The sequence below is a fragment of the Tachyglossus aculeatus genome, chromosome 22, assembly GCF_015852505.1.
Source record: "Tachyglossus aculeatus isolate mTacAcu1 chromosome 22, mTacAcu1.pri, whole genome shotgun sequence".
In the NCBI taxonomy this organism is placed as follows: Eukaryota; Metazoa; Chordata; class Mammalia; order Monotremata; family Tachyglossidae; genus Tachyglossus; species Tachyglossus aculeatus.
Genome location: NC_052087.1, coordinates 32,699,239 through 32,716,795, shown reverse-complemented (window position 1 = coordinate 32,716,795; position 17,557 = coordinate 32,699,239). Strand labels below are relative to the sequence as shown.

General features: G+C 51.7%; 2 protein-coding genes across 2 annotated transcripts in view; one reads left to right on the top strand and one right to left on the bottom strand.

Moving 5' to 3' along the window:
* Window positions 1-7,997: 7,997 nt before the first annotated feature.
* Window positions 7,998-11,229, top strand: LOC119943264 (bone marrow proteoglycan-like). The gene is made up of 5 exons (XM_038764078.1): window positions 7,998-8,058; window positions 8,361-8,590; window positions 9,563-9,694; window positions 10,510-10,621; window positions 11,171-11,229. The coding sequence occupies exons 1-5, from the start codon at window positions 7,998-8,000 to the stop codon at window positions 11,227-11,229; spliced, it is 594 nt and encodes a 197-aa protein (XP_038620006.1).
* A 492-nt stretch (window positions 11,230-11,721) lies between these two features.
* P2RX3 (purinergic receptor P2X 3) overlaps window positions 11,722-17,557 on the bottom strand; it is a 42,633-nt gene continuing 36,797 nt past the window's right edge. Inside the window, exons 9-12 of the mRNA XM_038764846.1 lie at window positions 15,627-15,720; window positions 14,355-14,420; window positions 13,039-13,116; window positions 11,722-12,251 (exon numbers count right to left, since the gene is read on the bottom strand). Of these exons, the coding sequence (XP_038620774.1) occupies window positions 12,126-12,251; window positions 13,039-13,116; window positions 14,355-14,420; window positions 15,627-15,720 (364 nt within the window). The 3' untranslated portion in view covers window positions 11,722-12,125. The remainder of the gene's footprint in view (window positions 12,252-13,038; window positions 13,117-14,354; window positions 14,421-15,626; window positions 15,721-17,557) is intronic.

The window sequence follows — 17,557 nt, the reverse complement described above, 5'->3', positions numbered from 1 at the left end:
TGCGCAGAACACTGGACTACACACTTGGGCGTACACAACGGAATTATTATTATTACTATGTGTCAAGCACTGGGGTAGATACAAGATGACCAGGCCCCTAATAATAATAATAATAATAATAATAATAATAATAATAATAATAATAATAATGGCATTTATTAAGTGCTTACTATGTGCTGTTCTAAGCGCTGGGGAGGTTACAAGGTAATCAGAGTGTCCCACAGGGGGCTCCCTGTCTTCATCCCTATTTTCCAGATGAGGGAACTGAGGCCCAGAGAAGTGAAGTGACTTGCCCAAAGTCACCCAGCTGACATTTGGCGGGGCCGGGATTTGAACACATGACCTCTGACTCCAAAGCCCGGGCTCTTTCCACTGAGCCACATGGGACGCACAGTCGTCAGAGGGAGAACAGATAATGACTCCCGTTATGCAGTTGAGGAAACTGAGGTACAGAGATGTGAAGTGACTTACACAAGGTCACACAGCAAGCAAGTGGCACAGCTGGGAGTAGAACCCAGGTCCTTTGACGCCCAGGCCCTTTCTCTTTCCATTAGGTCAGGGTGCTTCTCTAAGTTGCAAGATGAAGTGGAACATCACCTGCACTTCAACATCTATTGGTTTCCCGGGGGAATTTGAGTTCCAAGAGCAGGAAGTGGTGGTGACTCCAAGTCAGAAATGAGGTTCGGGTCCAGGCAGACCCTTTTAGGGAGAGACTTGGATCCCCAAGGCCAATTCAGAGGAATCACCCCAGTTGCCAAATTGTACTTTCCAAGCACTTAATACAGTGTTCTGCACACAGTAAGTGCTCAGTAAATACGATTGAATGACCGAATGAATGAAACACTGGCTAACATTTTATTTATTTATTTATTTATTTGTTTGTTTGTTTATTTATTTATTTATGTTGACGTTCATCTCCTCGCCTCTAATAATAATGATGATGGCATTTATTAAGCGCTTACTATGTGCAAAGCACTGTTCTAAGCACTGGGGTGGTTAAAAGGTGATCAGGTTGTCCCACGGGGGGCTCACATTCTTAATCCCCATTTTACAGATGAAGTAACTGAGGCATAGAGAAATGAAGTGACTTGCCCAAAGTCCCACAGCTGACAGTTGGCGGAGCTGGGATTAGAAGTATTTGGGATTAGAAGTCTTTTAGACTGTGAGCCCACTGTTGGGTAGGGACTGTCTCTATATGTTGCCAACTTGTACTTCCCAAGCACTTAGTACAGTGCTCTGCACACAGTAAGCGCTCAATAAATACGATTGATTGATTGATTGATTGATTAGAACCCATGACCTCTGAGTCCCAAGCCTGTGCTCTTTCCACTGAGCCACACAGCTTCTAGACTGTGAGCTCACTGTGGGCAGCGATTGTCACTCTTTATTACTGTATTGTACTTTCCCAAGTACATAATAGAGTACTCTGCATACAGTAAGTGCTCAATAAATACGAATGAATGAATAAATGAATGAACATAAGCCCAAATCCACCCAAATCCAACCTTGCCCGTGAACGTTGTCAGCCACGGAGCTTAGTGGGTTATTCATTCATTCATTCATTCAATCGTATTTATTGAGCGCTTATTGTGTGCAGAGCACTGTACTAAGCGCTGGGGAAGTACAAGTTGGGTTATGCTGGGATTGGCTTCCAGGAGCGGGAAGGGGCAAGGGAGGAGGGGCGCCTCATCCACAGCAAAGGAGGCAGTCTGGAGGAGGGCCAGGACAGACTACGGCTGAAGGGGAAGAAGGTTTCCTGGAAGGGTCTGCCAACTCTTTTGTATTGTACTCTTCCAAGTGATTAGTACAGTGTTTTGCATGTAGTAAGCGCTCAATACCACTCTCAGGGTCACACCTGGAGAGTTTCCAGTACTCTACTGGTCTCGGCTATGGGAGGGAGAGTCAAGCAGAGGCCTACCCATTCCACTCCTGGCTTGGCCAGTGGCTAACGAGTGGCAGGCCATCTGCAACGAGTCAAAACTCATCCATGCTGGGCAGCAGCGCCATGGGAGAGAATCGAGGGCGGAGACTCCAGTTTACTGCGCGGAAAGAGGTGATGGTACACCACTTTTGTCTTTTTACCAAGAAAATTCTACGGATACACTCCCAGCACGATTGCAGATGGAGAGCGGGGCGTTCTGGGAGAGATGTGTCTGTGGTGTCGCTATGGGTCGGAAGCGACTCGACGGCCTGGGACAAAATAGGTGTTCGATAAACACCGTTGATGATGATGAAGATGATGATGGTGATGATGATGATGATGAATGGAGACAACAGGGCCCAAAGAGGCTTGATTGGCACCATCCACTGCTTGGAACCCTCCTTCTGTTGGGAGTGGGTTGGCATTCTTAGTTGCCCATCGGGCCTTCTCTCTCCCGTGGCTCCTGCCATTTCTCCCTGGGTAATGTGAGAGGATGATTCAGGCCATGTTTCTCTACTCCTCAAGAACCTCCAGTTGTTGCCCACCCATCTCTGCATCCAACTCCTTACCATAAGCTTAAAATCACTCAATCACCTTGCCTCCTCCTACCTCACATTGCTACTCTCCTACTACAGTCCAGCCTCCATACTTCAGTCCTCTAAAGCCAACCTTCTCAATGGACCTCCATATTATCTATCTTAACGCCGACTTCTCACCCACATCCTGCCTCCAGTCTGGAGTACCTTCCCTCCTCAAATCCGATGGACAATTACTCTCCTTTAAAGCCTTATTGAAGGCCCATCTCCTCCAAGAGGCCTTCCCTGACTAAGCCCTCCTTTCCTCTGCTCCCTCTCCCTCTGCACTGTCTTGACTTGCTCCCTTCATTCATTCCCCTTTCCACCAACACAGCACTCATTTGTTTATATTAATGTCTATCTCCCGCTCTAGGATGTAAGCTCGTTGTGGGCAGGGATTGTGGCTGTTATATTGTTATATTGTGCTCTTCCAAGCACTTAGTACAGTGCTCTGCACACAGTAAGTGCTCAATTAATACCACTGACTGACTGAATCAATCAATGGTTCCAACTCAATCAATCAAGAGTATCCAAACCCTAAGGAACACTGCCCTTCACTGGAGGAAACCTGTGGGAGGCTGAGGATCTATTATCCTCCTTTCACTGATACTCTATCATCAATCAATCATACTTGCTAAGCAGTTACTGTGTGCAGAGCACTGTACTAGACACTTGGAAGAATAAAATATAACAGAGTTGGTAGGCATGTTCCCTTCCCACAGGGATTTTACAGTCTAGAGGGGGAGACAGAAATTAAAATACATTATGGATATGTGCATAAGTGCTGTGGGGCTGAGGGTGAGATGAATAATTAATACAATTCCAAGTTCAAGGGTGATGCAGGTAGGGAGAGGGAGTAGGGGAAATGAGGGTTTAATTGAGGAAGAACTATATTAGGAGATGCGATTTAAATAAGGTTTTGAAGGAGAGGAGAGTGATGGTCCGTTGGAGAAGAACAGACCATCACTCATATTTATTTATATTAACGTCTGTCTCATCCTCTAGACCGTAAGCTTCTTCTGGGCAGGGAACTTGTCTTCCAGCTCTGTTTTATTGTACTCTCTCAAGTTCTTAGTACAATGCTCTGCACACAGGAAAGAGCACGGGCTTGGGGGTCAGAGGTCATGGGTTCGAATCCCAGCTCAGCCACTTGTCAGCTGTGTGACCTTGGGCAAGCCACTTAGCTTCTCTGCGTCTCAGTTACCTCACCTGTAAAATGGGGATTCAACGCCTTTTCTTTCCACTACCTGGATTACAAGCCCTCTGTGGGACAGGGTCTGTGTCGTAACTGATTACCTCGTATCATGCCCAGCGCTTAGAACAGTGCTCGATACCTAGTAAATGCTTAACAAATACGACAGGTATTATAAATACAACTGATTGATTGATTGATACGAAGGAGACGGGAGGTCCAGGCGAGAGACAGGATGTGGGTGAGGGGGCGGCGGTGAGATGGATGGGCCCAAGTTGATGTCTCCAGAGGGTAGTGTCCATGTTTGCTCTCCATTTTCTTCCATCCTCTCCCAAATAAGCCCTGGTGCGGACCTCTTTGCGCCGCCCAGTCGGGGGGCTCTGCCCAGATCCCAAGGACTGCAGCGGTCACAATGGCCTCTCCAGCTCCAGGGGTCTAGCCTTCCCTCCTGATCCCAGTTCTCCCAGCATCCACTCATTTGGAAGAGTTTCTTTCAAAGGAAATCAAAGTCTTCTGTGGGACTGAGAGCCAGGAGAAGCAGCGTGGCTTGGTGGAAAGAACCCGGGCTTCGGAGTCAGAGGTCATGGGTTCAAATCCCGGCTCTGCCAACTGTAAGCTGTGTGACTTTGGGCAAGTCACTTAACTTCTCTGTGCCTCAGTTACCTCATCTGTAAAAATGGGGATTAAAACTGTGAGCCACCCGTGGGACAACCTGATCACCTTGTAACCTCCCCAGCGCTTAGAACAGTGCTTGCACATAGTAAGCGCTTAATAAATGCCATCATTATTATACATTCATTCATTCAATCGTATTTATTGAGCGCTTACTGTGTGCAGAGCGCTGTACCAAGTGCTTGGGAAGTACAAGTTGTCAGCATATAGAGTCGGTCCCTACCCAACAGTGGGCCCACATATTATTACAAGGGGCTAGGGCCGATGGACCTTTACTTCAGGGAGCATGGAATGGTCTCTATTCTGGCCCCAGGGGGTCAATCTTCTTTTAGAGTTTTGGCCTGACCTCCCCTAGGCTCCTGCAGAAGACTTCCTCGCCTCCCTTTTCCTCACTGACCTTGTCTGGGAGATGCCAGCCTCAATGCCAACTCAGCTAGCACACTTCACTCCTCTAATGCTAACCTGCTCACTGTACCTCGATCTCGTCCATCTCGCCGCCGACCTCTCGCCCACATCCTACCTCTGGCCTGGAACGCCCTCCCTTCTGATGTCAGACAGATAATTGTTCTCCCCCCAACTTCAAAACCTTATTGAAGGCCCATCTCCTCCAAGAAGCCTTCCCTGACTAAGCCCTCCTCTCCTCTTCTCCCACTCCCTTCCGCGCTGCTCTCACTTGTTCCTTCATTCATCCTCCCTCCCATCCCCATGGTACATATGTGTATTTCTGTACATATCTGTAATTTATTGATTTATCTCTTTATTTATTTATATCAATGTCTGTCTCCCCCTCTAGACTATGACCTCATTGTGGGCAGGAATGGGTCTATTCGTTGTTATACCCTACTTTCCCATGTGCTTAGTACAGTGCTCTGAGCACAATAAGTGCTCAATAAATATGACTGGATGAGGGAGAACTGGTAGCTACTTGGTTTGGAGGCTGGGGCATTGTTGGGACATCCCAGGGTAGGGGAGGTTCTGGATTGATAAGAGGGGGTGAGCCAAGCCCTGGGGGAGGGAGCAGGAGTGGAGGGGCCTGCTCCAAAGGCTGAGGGCTTCTCCCGATGTGGAAGTGTTCTGAGGATGTCCCCGGATGCAAAAGTGCTCAGTAGGCCACCTCTGGGACTAATTTTGTAGAGCCACAGTTGAGGATGCTATCTCCCCCATCAACGGCTCCACTCCTTCTCACAGAGATCAACTGAGCACCTCTCAACAGTGACCACCGACCTGGCCCAGCAGCCCCTGTCCTACTGCAGGGGGATGCTAAGGATAATAATGAAAACAGAGGTACTTGCTAAGCACTTTTTATGTGTCCAAACACTGTACTAAGTGCACTGGGGAAGGTACAAGATAAACAGGTTGGACGCTGTCCCTCTCTCACCCGAAGCTCACGGTCTAAGTAGGAGGGAGAACAGGTGTTGAATCTCCCATTTTACAAAAGAAAATCCTGAGGCACAGAGAAGTGAAATGACTTGCCTAAGGTACCATCGCAGGAAGTGGAGGAGCTGGGATTAGAACCCAGGTCTTCTGACTCCCAGGCAGACCTGTACTCTTTCCACTGGGATCTGGGTTGAGGCTGGCCTAGGATAATAATAATAATAATAATAATAATAATGATAATGATAATAATAATAATAAAATAGTTATGGCATTTGTTAAGTACTTACTATGTGCCAAGCCCTGTTCTAAGCACTGGGGTAGATACAGTCTTCTAGACTGTGAGCCCGTTGTTGGGTAGGGACCGTCTCCATATGTTACCAACTTGTACTTTCCAAGCGCTTAGTACGTTGCTCTGCACACAGTAAGCCCTCAATAAATATGATTGAATGAATGATTGTTGGGTAGGGACCATCTCCATAGGTTGCCAACTTGTACTTTCCAAGGGCTTGGTACAGTGCTCTGCACAAAGTAAGCGCTCAATAAATATGATTGAATGAATGAATGAATGAATGAATGCAAAGTAGTCAAGTTGTCCCACATGGGGCTCACAGTCTTAATCCCCATTTTACAGACGAGGTAACGGGGGCCCAGAGAAGTGAAGTGACTCACCTAAGGTCACCCAGCAGACAAGCGGCGGAGCGACATCCTCTGACTCCCAAGCTCGTACTCTCGCCACTAAGCTATGTTGCCTCTCAAGGTCAGTGTGGAGGAGCTGGGCTCTCCCTGCTCAGTCTCAGCTCACCTCCTCTCCTTTTCCCTTCCCTCTTCTCTCCCTCCACCAGGCAGTACCTGGAGGGAGAAATCCTTCAGGCCAGAGCTCTGAGGCACAGATTTTGCCCAAATTTCTCTCCTTTCCAGAACATGGGAAGTCCTGGGTCAGGAAGGGGCTGGGAATCGAAGTCTCTGCTTCTCATTCCCAATTCTCTCCCATTCCCTCATTCATGGGATTGATCTCTCCGTAGACTTCCAAATCTAAGCATACCCATCTCTTAACTCCCAGGGCTGGGTGCCAACCCTGTGCCAGCTCTAACTCGGATCCCATCTCCCAGAAGCAGTGTGGCTTAGTGGAAATCAATCAATCAATCAATCGTATTTATTGAGCGCTTACTGTGTGCAGAGCACTGCACTAAGCGCTTGGGAAGTACAAGTTGGCAACATATAAAGATGGTCCCTACCCAACAGTGGGCTCACAGTCTAGAAGACAGTGGGCTCACAGTCCTCACCTTGTTCCACTTACAGCCCTTAAGCAACCTTCAAACTGCATTATTTACTGGGTGCAGTGTTATGCTGCACGTTTGGAAGGGTACAGTGCTTTGCACATAGTAAGCGCTTATTAATAAATGCCATTATTATTATTATTATTATTACAATAGCCCTCCCCATGGCTCTGCCACATCTCTTTCCTACACGGCCCTCAAACAACACCTCTAAGCATCCCTCTAAACATCTCTACAAATCTCTCTAGCTGTAAGCTCGTTATGCGTAGGGAGCGTGACTGCTAATTCTGCTGCATGGTGCTCTCCCAAGCACTTAGTACAGTTCTCTGCACATAGTAAGCACTCAATAAATGCAATTGATTGATCTCTAAGATGGAATTGGAGAAGATTCAGCTTCCTCATACTCTGGTCCAAAGTCCAGGAAGGAATGCTGTTCCCTAAATTCTGGGACAGGAGATTCCTCGGAGGGCAGTGGTGATAGTTTGTAGTGGGCGGGGGAGGAGAGGTGGTGGGGTTGAGAGAAGGGACCGCAGATACTGATGTTGTAATACCCAGGGGAGAAATCGAGGGCTTCGTTATCAGTTCTTTCTCCATCCTTCTGTGCCAATTCCTTCTTGCCTATCAGTTGCTTTCTCCGAGTCCCTGCTATAAAGGGGTGTGAATCCTGAAGCATCCAGGGACACAGGAACCCCCGGCTCAGAGAAAAGTGAGACTCCCGTGGTTGAATGAAGACAAATCTTCTGCCTCATGCCCCAGACGAGGCCTTTTTGTACTCTCTGGAGATGGGATTGGGGTTCTAGGGTGCTTTCCGGGTCCACGAGGGAAGGGGGAGGGGTCTGTCCTGGGCACAGGTTCTGGGGTTTGGGAGAGCTGCTTGTGACCTTTTAACCTTTGGAAAGACAACCCTCCTTAACCCGAACAAGAATTTGTTGGGATTTCGGGTGTTTTCATTAGCATGTCTTCTCCCACAGCACTGAGGAGCGATGAAACTCCTGCAGGTCCTGGCTCTTCTCCTGCTGGGGATGGTCTCCTCTCACAAGATGAGTGAGTTGGGGCTTCTCCATTTATCTGGCTCCTCTTCCTCTGACCCTCCTCTCTCCTTCTCAGTTCACTTCCACCCCACTCTCCCCCTCCACCCGGATCCCCTCCTCCTCTCGATCCCAATTCCTCCCGCCATCACCCTCCGGCTGACCCCTTCAGAAGGGGCTGCCTCCCGTCCGAGTCCAGGGCCCTGCCCTCTACCTCAGGGCAGGCCAGGGTGGGCCGGTGGTGGTCAGTGGATGCCAAATCTGGGAGGGAGAGGATGGAGGGAGGAATCTGGCCACCCATTTCTCCTTCCTCTCCAGACCGCGGACCACCTGACCCGAAGGCATCGGGAGCAGAAGAGGTCAGGGCCGCTGGAGATGAGCCCTGCGAGGAAGAGGAAGACGGAGAGACGTCCCCTGGTCCCGGAGGTCCCGGGGCCAGAGTTGAGTGCCCAAGGGATGAGGACGTGATCCCCATTACTGTCGGCAGAGAGGTCAACACCTCCAGCTTTTTGTTGATAATCAAGCCAAAGAAGTTTGACGAAGCCCAGGTGAGTGGGAGCCAGGGTGAGCAGGTTAATGGCAAATAATAATAATAACAATGGCATTTATTAAGCGCTTACTATGTGCCAAGCACTGTTCTAAGAGCTGGGGAGGCTACAGGGTGATCAGGTTGTCCCACAGGGGGCTCACATTAATCCCCATTTTACAGATGAGGGAACTGAGGCCCAGAGAAGTTAAGTGACTTGCCCAAAGTCTCACAGCTGACAATTGGCGGAGCCGGGATTTGAACCCAGGAGCTCTGACTCCAAAGCCCGTGCTCTTTGCACTAAGCCATGCTGCTTCTCTGGCAAAGGTCCATATCTGCTATTTGTGCAGTACTATACTCTTCTAAGCACTTAGGACAGTGCCCTGCACATAATAAGCGCTCAATAAAGGCCAATGATTGATTGATTGATTGAGCACCAAGCGCTGGGGAGGGCATACACGATCATCAGCAGCGTGGCTCAGTGGAAAGAGCCCGGGCTTTGGAGTCAGAGGTCATGGATTCAAATCCCGACTCCACCAACTGTCAGCTGTGTGACTTTGGGCAAGTCACTTAACTTCTCTGGGCCTCAGTTACCTCATTTGTGAAATGGGGATTAAAACTGTGAGCCCCCCGTGGGACAACCTGATCACCTTGTAACCTCCCCAGCACTTAGAACAGTGCTTTGCACATAGTAAGTGCTTAATAAATGCCATTATTATTATTATTATTGTAACCTCCCTAGTGCCTAGAACAGCGCTTTGCACATAGTAAGCACTTAACAAATACCATCATTATTATTATTATTAGATCAGACATAGTCCCCTGTCCCACAAGGGGCTTCCGATCTAAGATGTAGGGAGAGCAGGCGGAGCAGACAGCCGGGAGGGAGGGGTGAGGGAACTTCCCAGCTTGGGGCTTATAGGTGCCAAAGGGGTGGGGAGGGAAGGAATGCCGGGATTTCCCCCCCTACAGCCTTGCCCCTCTGCCTCCCTAGAGGGTCTGTCAGGAGTGCATCAGGGGTCAGCTGGTCTCAGTCCACAGCTTCAGATTCAACTGGAAGTTGCAGTTTTCGGCCAAGGGGCTCAACCAGAACCAGATCTGGATTGGAGGCAAGGCGAGAGGCTTGGTGAGTGCGAAGCCACAGCCACAGATGCCTCCCCTCGGGCCCGAGATGTCTCCTGCCAAACCCCAGCCCCTGCTTGGCCCTGGGGGATCAGGAACAGCCCTGGGCAGGTGGAAGGAGATAGAAGAACAGCGTGTAAACTGGGGTTGCCCCTTCCGGCCTCTCCTTTCGATGATGCCCCAAGACCTAATAATTAGTAACAATCATTGGAGAAGCAGCGTGGCTCGGTGGAGGGAGCACGAGCTTTGGAGTCAGAGGTCATGGGTTCTAATCCCGGCTCTGCCACCTGTCAGCTGTGTGACTTTGGGCAAGTTATTTAACTTCTCTGTGTCTCAGTTACCTCATCTGTAAAATGGGGATTAAGACTGTGAGCTCCACGTGGGGCAACCTGATTACCTTGTATCACCCCCAGCCCTTAGAACAGTGCTTGGCACATAGTAAGCACTTAACAAATACCATTATTATTATTATTATTATTATTATTGTTGTTAATGATAATTGTGGTATCTGTTAAGTCCTTGCTTTGTTCCAGGCACTGTATTAAGTGTTGAGGGGACTACAAGCTAATGGGGTAGGACACAGTCCCTTTCCCACATCGGGCTCACCGTCTTAATCCCCATTTTGCAGTTGAGGTAACTGAGGCTCAGAGAAGTGACTTGCCCAAGGTCTGACCCCAGTGAGGCTGACTTGGGGAGGGGGACGGCACTGGAGGCTTGCTTCAGGTATTGAAGGGCTTCATTTCCTGGCCCGTCTCTCCAGCCTAGACGGGCCCAGGGACCCCGCTGCTCCTGTCCCCTCTGACCTCCTGAATCCCACAGGGTCTTCTCAGGAAATTCCGCTGGATGGATGGAACCCCCTGGGATTTCTCCTTCTGGGCGGCTGGACAGCCCACGATCTTCGGGGGCCGCTGTGTGGCTCTGAGCTCGCGAGGTAAGGGAGACGGCTGCCAGACTAGGGATCGAGTCCCCCCGCCCCTTGCTGGGATCTGTTGGTGGGGGAGGTGGGGGCCAGGGTTCAGGCTGACTCGCCAGCCCCCCACCCAGTGATGTAGCATCCCCCCACCCCCACTCTGCCTGGCCCTTGTGGCACGGGGGGCATCCCTCTGCAGTGCCGGGTGAGTATTGAGCGTGGGGTACGGTGAGGGCCCTGAGGGGGCCGGGAGCTGGGGGCACAGAATGCCAACAACCTCATGGACGTTTCCCTGGGAGGTGCTTCCTGGGCTCCTCGGGAAGCCGGAGGCAGGCAAGGGGAAGTGATGGGGCTGGAGGTTGAGGGGGGAAGGAGGATGAGGGCATCACTCGAGGGAGTCAGGATCCTGCCTGATCCTCTAACTCCTGGCCTCTCTGTCCAGGGGGCCACTGGTGAGGCAAGCAAGGGGAAGTGATGGGGCTGGAAGTTGAGGGGGGAAGGAGGATGAGGGCATCACTCGAGGGAGTCAGGGTCCTGCCTGATCCTCTAACTCCTGGCCTCTCTGCCCAGGGGGCCACTGGCGCCGGGTCTTCTGCTGCCAGAAGTTGCCCTTCTTCTGCTCGCTCTGAGCCGGCCCCGGCCACATCGTCCGTAATCAGAGTTGTCGTCGGCTGGAGCTGCCTCTTCCCACCGCCGCTTCTGCCCCAGCTGGTGGTATCTCCCGAGGAGCCGGACCTCCCCACCCTGGCCGCCCCTTCCCCCGACCCTGATCTGCCCCTTCCCTCGCCCCGGGACTGGCAGTAAAACCAGATTCCCTGGTCCCTTCCACGCTCTCTGTGCTCCTTTCTTGGGGGTGGTGAGAGACTGCTGAACTCCCAGCTTCCAAGAAGGGGTTAGTTAGCCTCGTGGCCGGGGGCGCTGCAGACAGCCACCTCTTGGGGGTCCGATCCCACTCATTCCTTCCTAACTTAGGGGGGGTGGCCTGAGGAGAGTATAGATGGGAGGCGGGGGACGGCTCATCTGCAGGAGAGGGGTCTGAGACCCGGACAATTCAGGACAGAGCTAGTAGGAGGAGAGGGGAAGATTGATCTCCAGACACAGTGACCACCAACAAGCTTCATTTCAAAATGGCCAGTGAGGGAGAGGCCCTGGGGGGAGCGGGGTGACCACCTGAAGGGTTTTCTTCCAACCTGGGCCTCGAGGAGAGGGGCAGGCTTTGACTTTCTCACTGGGGTGAATCCTGGGGGGCAGGAATGTAAGCCCGGGTGCTCTGAAAGAGGTAGAGAGGTTGGGTGTGGGGGATGATTTTCCTGAATCTCAGCCTTGGGAGGAGGCCAGGGCTGCTAGGGGGCTCGGTGTCTGCGGCCTTCACAGGGCCTCCCGCAGAGGGCTTCCTCCCCTCCAGGTGGGATGTGGGGAAATGAGGCCGCCATTCCTGAGGCTGAGGATGCAGAGCCCAGGGGCCCAGCGGGTGGGCAGTGTGCGAGGAGGGAGGAAGGGCAGAAAAGAGCAAAGGAAGGGAGCCCTATAAGGCAAGGGAGAAAGCGCCCGAGTCCGTGGATTGCTTCTCCTCACTGCGCCCCTCCAAGGTCTGGTTGCTGTGGTACACGGGGTTGGCGGAGGTGGTGGACCGCAGTGTTGTCTCCGTCACCTGTACAGGGAGGGAAGTCAGGCACTGAGCCACTCAGAAAAGCAGCCTGGTGTCGTGGATACAGCCCGGGCCTGGGGGGTCAGAAGGTTATAATAATAATAATAATAATAATGATGGCATTTGTTAAGCGCTTACTATGTGCAAAGCACTGTTCTAAGGTGATCAGGTTGTCCCATGTGGGGCTCACAGTCTTAATTCCCATTTTACAGATGAGGGAACTGAGACACAGAGAAGTGAAGTGACTTGCCCAAAGTCACACAGCTGACAATTGGCGGAGCAGGGATTTGAACCCCTGACCTCTGACTCCAAAGCATGTGCTCTTTCCACTGAGCCATGCTGCTTCTCATGGGTCATGGGTCATGGGTTCTAGTCCCCACTCTGCCACTTGTCTGCTGTGTGACCTCGGGCGAGTCACTTCGCTTGTCTGTGCCTCAGTTATCCCACGTGTAAAACGGGGATCGAGACTGTGAGCCCCACGTAGAAGAGGGAATGTGTCCAACCCGATTTTCTTGTTTCCACCCCAGAGCTCAGTTCAGTGCCTGGCACATAGTAAGCACTTAACAAAATGCCACAATTACTATTATCATTAGACCATCCGTGGGCCTGGGACCCTCTGGGGCTGGAAATAAGAAACAGGAGAATGCACGGTGACCCCACGGACCCCTGAAATCCCCATCCCTCACCATTCCTGGCCCTCTGTCCCTCCTGCTCCTATCCAAGCATCTCCCAGGAGGAGGTGGGGGTTTCAACAGCTGGTACCCCTCCCCAGCTCCCCACTCACCCTTACCTCTTCAAATTTCTTGGCCTTGTAGTGCTCTGCACCCTTGAGGAAGTTGAGGAGGATGATGTCACAGAGGACGGTCCCCTGGAGGGAAGAGAGAATAGACAGAGAGAGGGCCGGGGAAGGACGAGGGGCATGGAGGAGAGATGAGGGAGGGCAGAAGAGGAGAGGCCAGGACTAGGAGAGTCTTGGGGGGAAGGGGAAAGCCTGGCCTACGAGTGGAGGATCAGGCTTCTGGCCATGATCCTTCCAGGACTATGACCCAGGGCCCAGGAGTGCTAATCATCATCATCATCATCATCATCCCCACCATAATAACTGTGGCATTTGTTAAGCAATTACTATGTGTCAGGCACTGGGGGAAGCAGCGTGGCTTAGTGGAAAGAGCACGGGCTTGGCAGTCAGAGGACGTGGGTTCTAATCCTGGCTCCGCTACTCGTCCGCTGTGTGGCCTTGGGCAAGCCACTTAACTTCTCTGGGCCTCAGTTATCTCATCTGTAAAATGGGGATTAAGACTGTGAGCCCCAGGTGGAACAACCTGATTACCTTGTATCCACCCCAGTGTTTAGAACAGTGCTTGGCATGTAGTAAGCGCTTAACAAATACCACAAGTATTATTGCTATTACTAAGCACTGAGGTAGCTACAGGTTAATCAGGTCTCACATAGGGTTCGCAGTCTAAGTAGGAGGGAGACCCATTGAATCCCCATTTTTGCAGAAAATAATAATAATAATGATGTTGGTATTTGTTAAGTGCTTACTATGTGCCAAGCACTGTTCTAAGCGCAGGGTGGGGATACAAGGTAATTAAGGTTGCCCCACATGGGGCTCACAGTCTTAATTCCCATTTTACAGTTGAGGGAACTGAGGCACAGAGAACTTAAGTGACTTGCCCAAAGTCACACAGCTGACAAGTGGTGGAGCCGGGATTTGGCCTCATGACCTCTGACTCCCAAGCCTGGTCTCTTTCCACTGAGCCACGCTGCTTCTCTAAGATAGATAAGGGATAAGAGAACTGAGGCCCAGAGAAGTTAAGTGCTCCTGGGGTGCCCTAAAATTTCTTAGGGGGTATTGACACCAGAGATTGAGGGGGTGTATGGGATGGGGAACATGCCCTGCTCCCCAGCCAGGGCCCCTCACCCCTTCCCAGCCCACCTGGCACTCACCCATACTCAGGGGTTCCACCTGCAACCCTGCCTTTCCAAGAGGATGAGGGATCTCCCACCTGGGCCCTTCCAAACCCTTCCCGGGACCCCAGGATCACAGTCCAGCCCCATCCGGACCAGCTCTTCTGGGAGCACCGGGCCGGAGCTCGCACTCACCACTCCCACAGAAGTGAAGGCTGCCACCGTGCTGATGATGGTGGGGATGATGTTAAACTTCCCTGCCTGAAAACACAAAAGATTATGGGAATGGTGGGGAGGGGTTCTTAGGGACACCTCCGGCCATCTGCCCACACTCCTCCGCCAACTCCCTCCCCAACCTAGGATCCTGGACAATCAGTTGGCAGGGAACTGGGACCTCAGTGGGTTTCTGGGTCAGAGGAAGCAGTTTCTGATGTTTGTATCTCTTAGGAGGGGGTCAGGGGGCTGGGGCTGGCGGACACGGGGAGAGATGGTGAGAGGGCAGTGGTGCCTCTGGGGAAGGCAGCTGCCTTGCATTCCCCAACCCAAATAGCCTTAGGAGTCGGACTTTCTCCAACCTCCACCAGACTCCATCAACTTCGCATCTCACCCCTTGACTTCTTCCCCAGAGCTGAATGGCATTCCTGGGATGCCTAGTTTGGGGGAGCTGGTGACGGGCTGCCCCTTGGAGTGCCCCAAGATCCTGTCAGACTCTGTCTGGGTGGATGAACCCAGGGGAAACTGGGACTCCCTGGGGTGGGGGCGAGGGGGGAGATGGAGCTGAGGTGGGGCTGAATTTGGGCCTTCAGAGTTGCCCCTCATGGAGTTTGGGGATAGCAAGGAGCTCTTGGGACTGTAAGCCCTCCCTATGCTCTGAGGGTCTCCTGCTGTCCCTAAGCTCATCTTTATGAGCCTCAAGGTGGGAGAGGGTGACAGGGACACTAACCTGTCCTTGGAGCCCCTCCACCCCCTCCTCCTGGCCCTGGGGTCCCTTCTACCCACCCCGCTCTGAGCCCCCACCCATCCTGCCAGTTTGGGGCAGGGGGCATAGAACGCCTTTCCCCCATGGACGTTTCCTGAGGAGGTGATTTCTGGGCTTTCTGGGCTCCTCGTGAGGCAAGCAAGGGGAAGTTATGGGATGGAGGGGAGGGGGACGAGGGCATCAATGGAGGAAGTTAAAGTCCTGCCTGACCCTCTGACCCTAGCCCTCCCTTCCCAGAGGGCACCGCATCGGGTCTTTTGCTACCGGAAATTACCCTCCTTCTGCTCCTACTGTACTGGCCCTGATCTCGTCATCTGAAATCGTAATTCCGCCTTTGGGTCCCTCCCACCCTCCCAGATCTGAGGCCCTTACCATCCTCCCAGTCCTGGGGTCCCACTCACCTTTCCCTGGGGGCCCCTCTACCCTCCCAGCCCTGGAGTCCCTCCCTCCTATCATCCTCCCGGCCCAGGCGTTCCCTGTGGACACACATTTCCGTACACCAGCACGTCAAAGCGGATGCCAAAGGCCTTCAGGAGGGTCCGGTGTTCGGTGCCGTTCTCCGTCTTGTAGTATTTGGCGAATCTGGAAGGCATGAAACTGACTCAGCTGCCTGAGCCTGGCTCCTTGACCGGCCAGAAAGAAGGTGGGGCCACTCGGTCCAGCCGGGCTGGCAGGGTCTCCATCCCAGGGGAACACTACCTGTATGCACGCATATGCATGGATGCACACGTTAATCGATCCACACGGACGGTCCTCTCAGTGAGAACACAAGCAGCCGCAAGGACATGACCACCAGGGACTGTGGAGGCCAGGGGGCTAGGAAGGCAGGATAATAATAATAATAATGACATTTGTTAAGTGCTTACTATGTGCAAAGCACTGTTCTAAGCGCTGATGACCTAGGGGGTAGGGCAGGGGCCTGGATGCCAGGAGGACCTGGGTTCTTATCCCGGCTTTGCCACGTGTATGCTGTGTGACCTTAGGTAAGTCACTTAACTTTTCCGTGCCTCAGTTACCTCGTTTGTAAAATGGGGATTAAGACTGTGAACCCTATGAGGGACAGGGACTGTGTCCAACCTGATTAGCTTATATCTGCTCCAAAACTTAGTACAGTGCCTGACTCATGTTAAGTGTGTAACAAAATACCATTTAAAAAGACAAACCTCACTCTGCCAATTGTCTGCTGGGTGACCTTCGGCCGGTCACTTAACTTCTCGGTGCCTCAGTTTCCTCATCTGTAAGATGTGGGTAAGATACCTGTTCTCTCTCCCCTTAGATTCAGAGCCCTAGGAGGGACAGGGTGTGTCTGATCTGATTATATTCTGTGTGGCCCAGAGGAAGCACTTTTTAAAAAAATTATCATATTTGTTAAACACTTACTATGGGCCGGGCCCTGGTGGAAAGAGCACGGGCTTTGGAGTCAGAGGTCATGGGTTCAATTCCCGGCTCTACCACTTGTCAGCTGTGTGACTTTGGGCAAGTCACTTAACTTCTCTGGGCCTCAGTTACCTCATCTGTAAAATGGGGATTAAGACTGTGAGCCCCCCCGTGGGACAATCTGATCACCTTGTAACCTCCCCAGCGCTTAGAACAGTGCTTTGCACATAGTAAGCACTCAACAAATACAATTGAATTCTAGACTTCTAGAGTGTTAGCCCATTGTTGGGTGGGGACCGTCTCTATCTGTTGCCAACTTGTACTTCCCAAGCGCTCAGTAGAGTGCTCTGCACACAGTAAGTGCACAATAAATGCAATTGAATGAATGAATGAATAAATGCCATTATTATTATTATTATTACTAATCACTGGAGTAGATAGAAGCTAATCAGTCTGGACACAGCCCATATCCAACACGCGACTCAAAGTCTTAATAGCCATTTTACAGATGAGGCACAGAGAAGTGAAGCGACTCACTAGAGGTCACAAGGCAGACAAGTAGCGGAGCCCGGATTAGAACTGAAATCCTTCTGACTCCCAGGACTGAGCTCTATAGACTGTGAGCCCACTGTTGGGTAGGGACTGTCTCTATATGTTGCCAACTTATACTTCCCGAGAGCATAGTACAGTGCTCTGCACACAGTAAGCACTCAATAAATACGCTTGATTGGTTGATTGATTGATTGGGTCGGTCACACTGCTTCTCATAAATACTCACCAAATACCACAGGTATTACTACTATTATTATTAGTTCTAGCTAGTGCTTGGCTGAGGGGTTGGAGAGACTGGGAATTCGCAGGATGATTGAAGCCCATACGGCTGTAATCAACCTTCGCTTTATCCCAGGGATGAGGTGAGCATGGGGAGAGAAGGGGCCCTTCAGGTCAGCCCGTCACCCAGGCCCGGACTCCTCTCCCCTCCACCTCCCCAGGCCCCGGCCTGAGCCGCCTAAACCTTCCTGACGGCAACAACTCCAGGCAG

Coding starts and splice junctions, on each gene's coding strand:
- LOC119943264 (XM_038764078.1), top strand. CDS start 7,998: ATGAAACTCCTGCAGGTCCTGGCTCTTCTCCTGCTGGGGATGGTCTCC. Junction 8,059..8,360: donor GGTCTCCTCTCACAAGATGA/GTGAGTTGGGGC, acceptor CTTCCTCTCCAG/ACCGCGGACCACCTGACCCG. Junction 9,695..10,509: donor GAGGCAAGGCGAGAGGCTTG/GTGAGTGCGAAG, acceptor TGAATCCCACAG/GGTCTTCTCAGGAAATTCCG.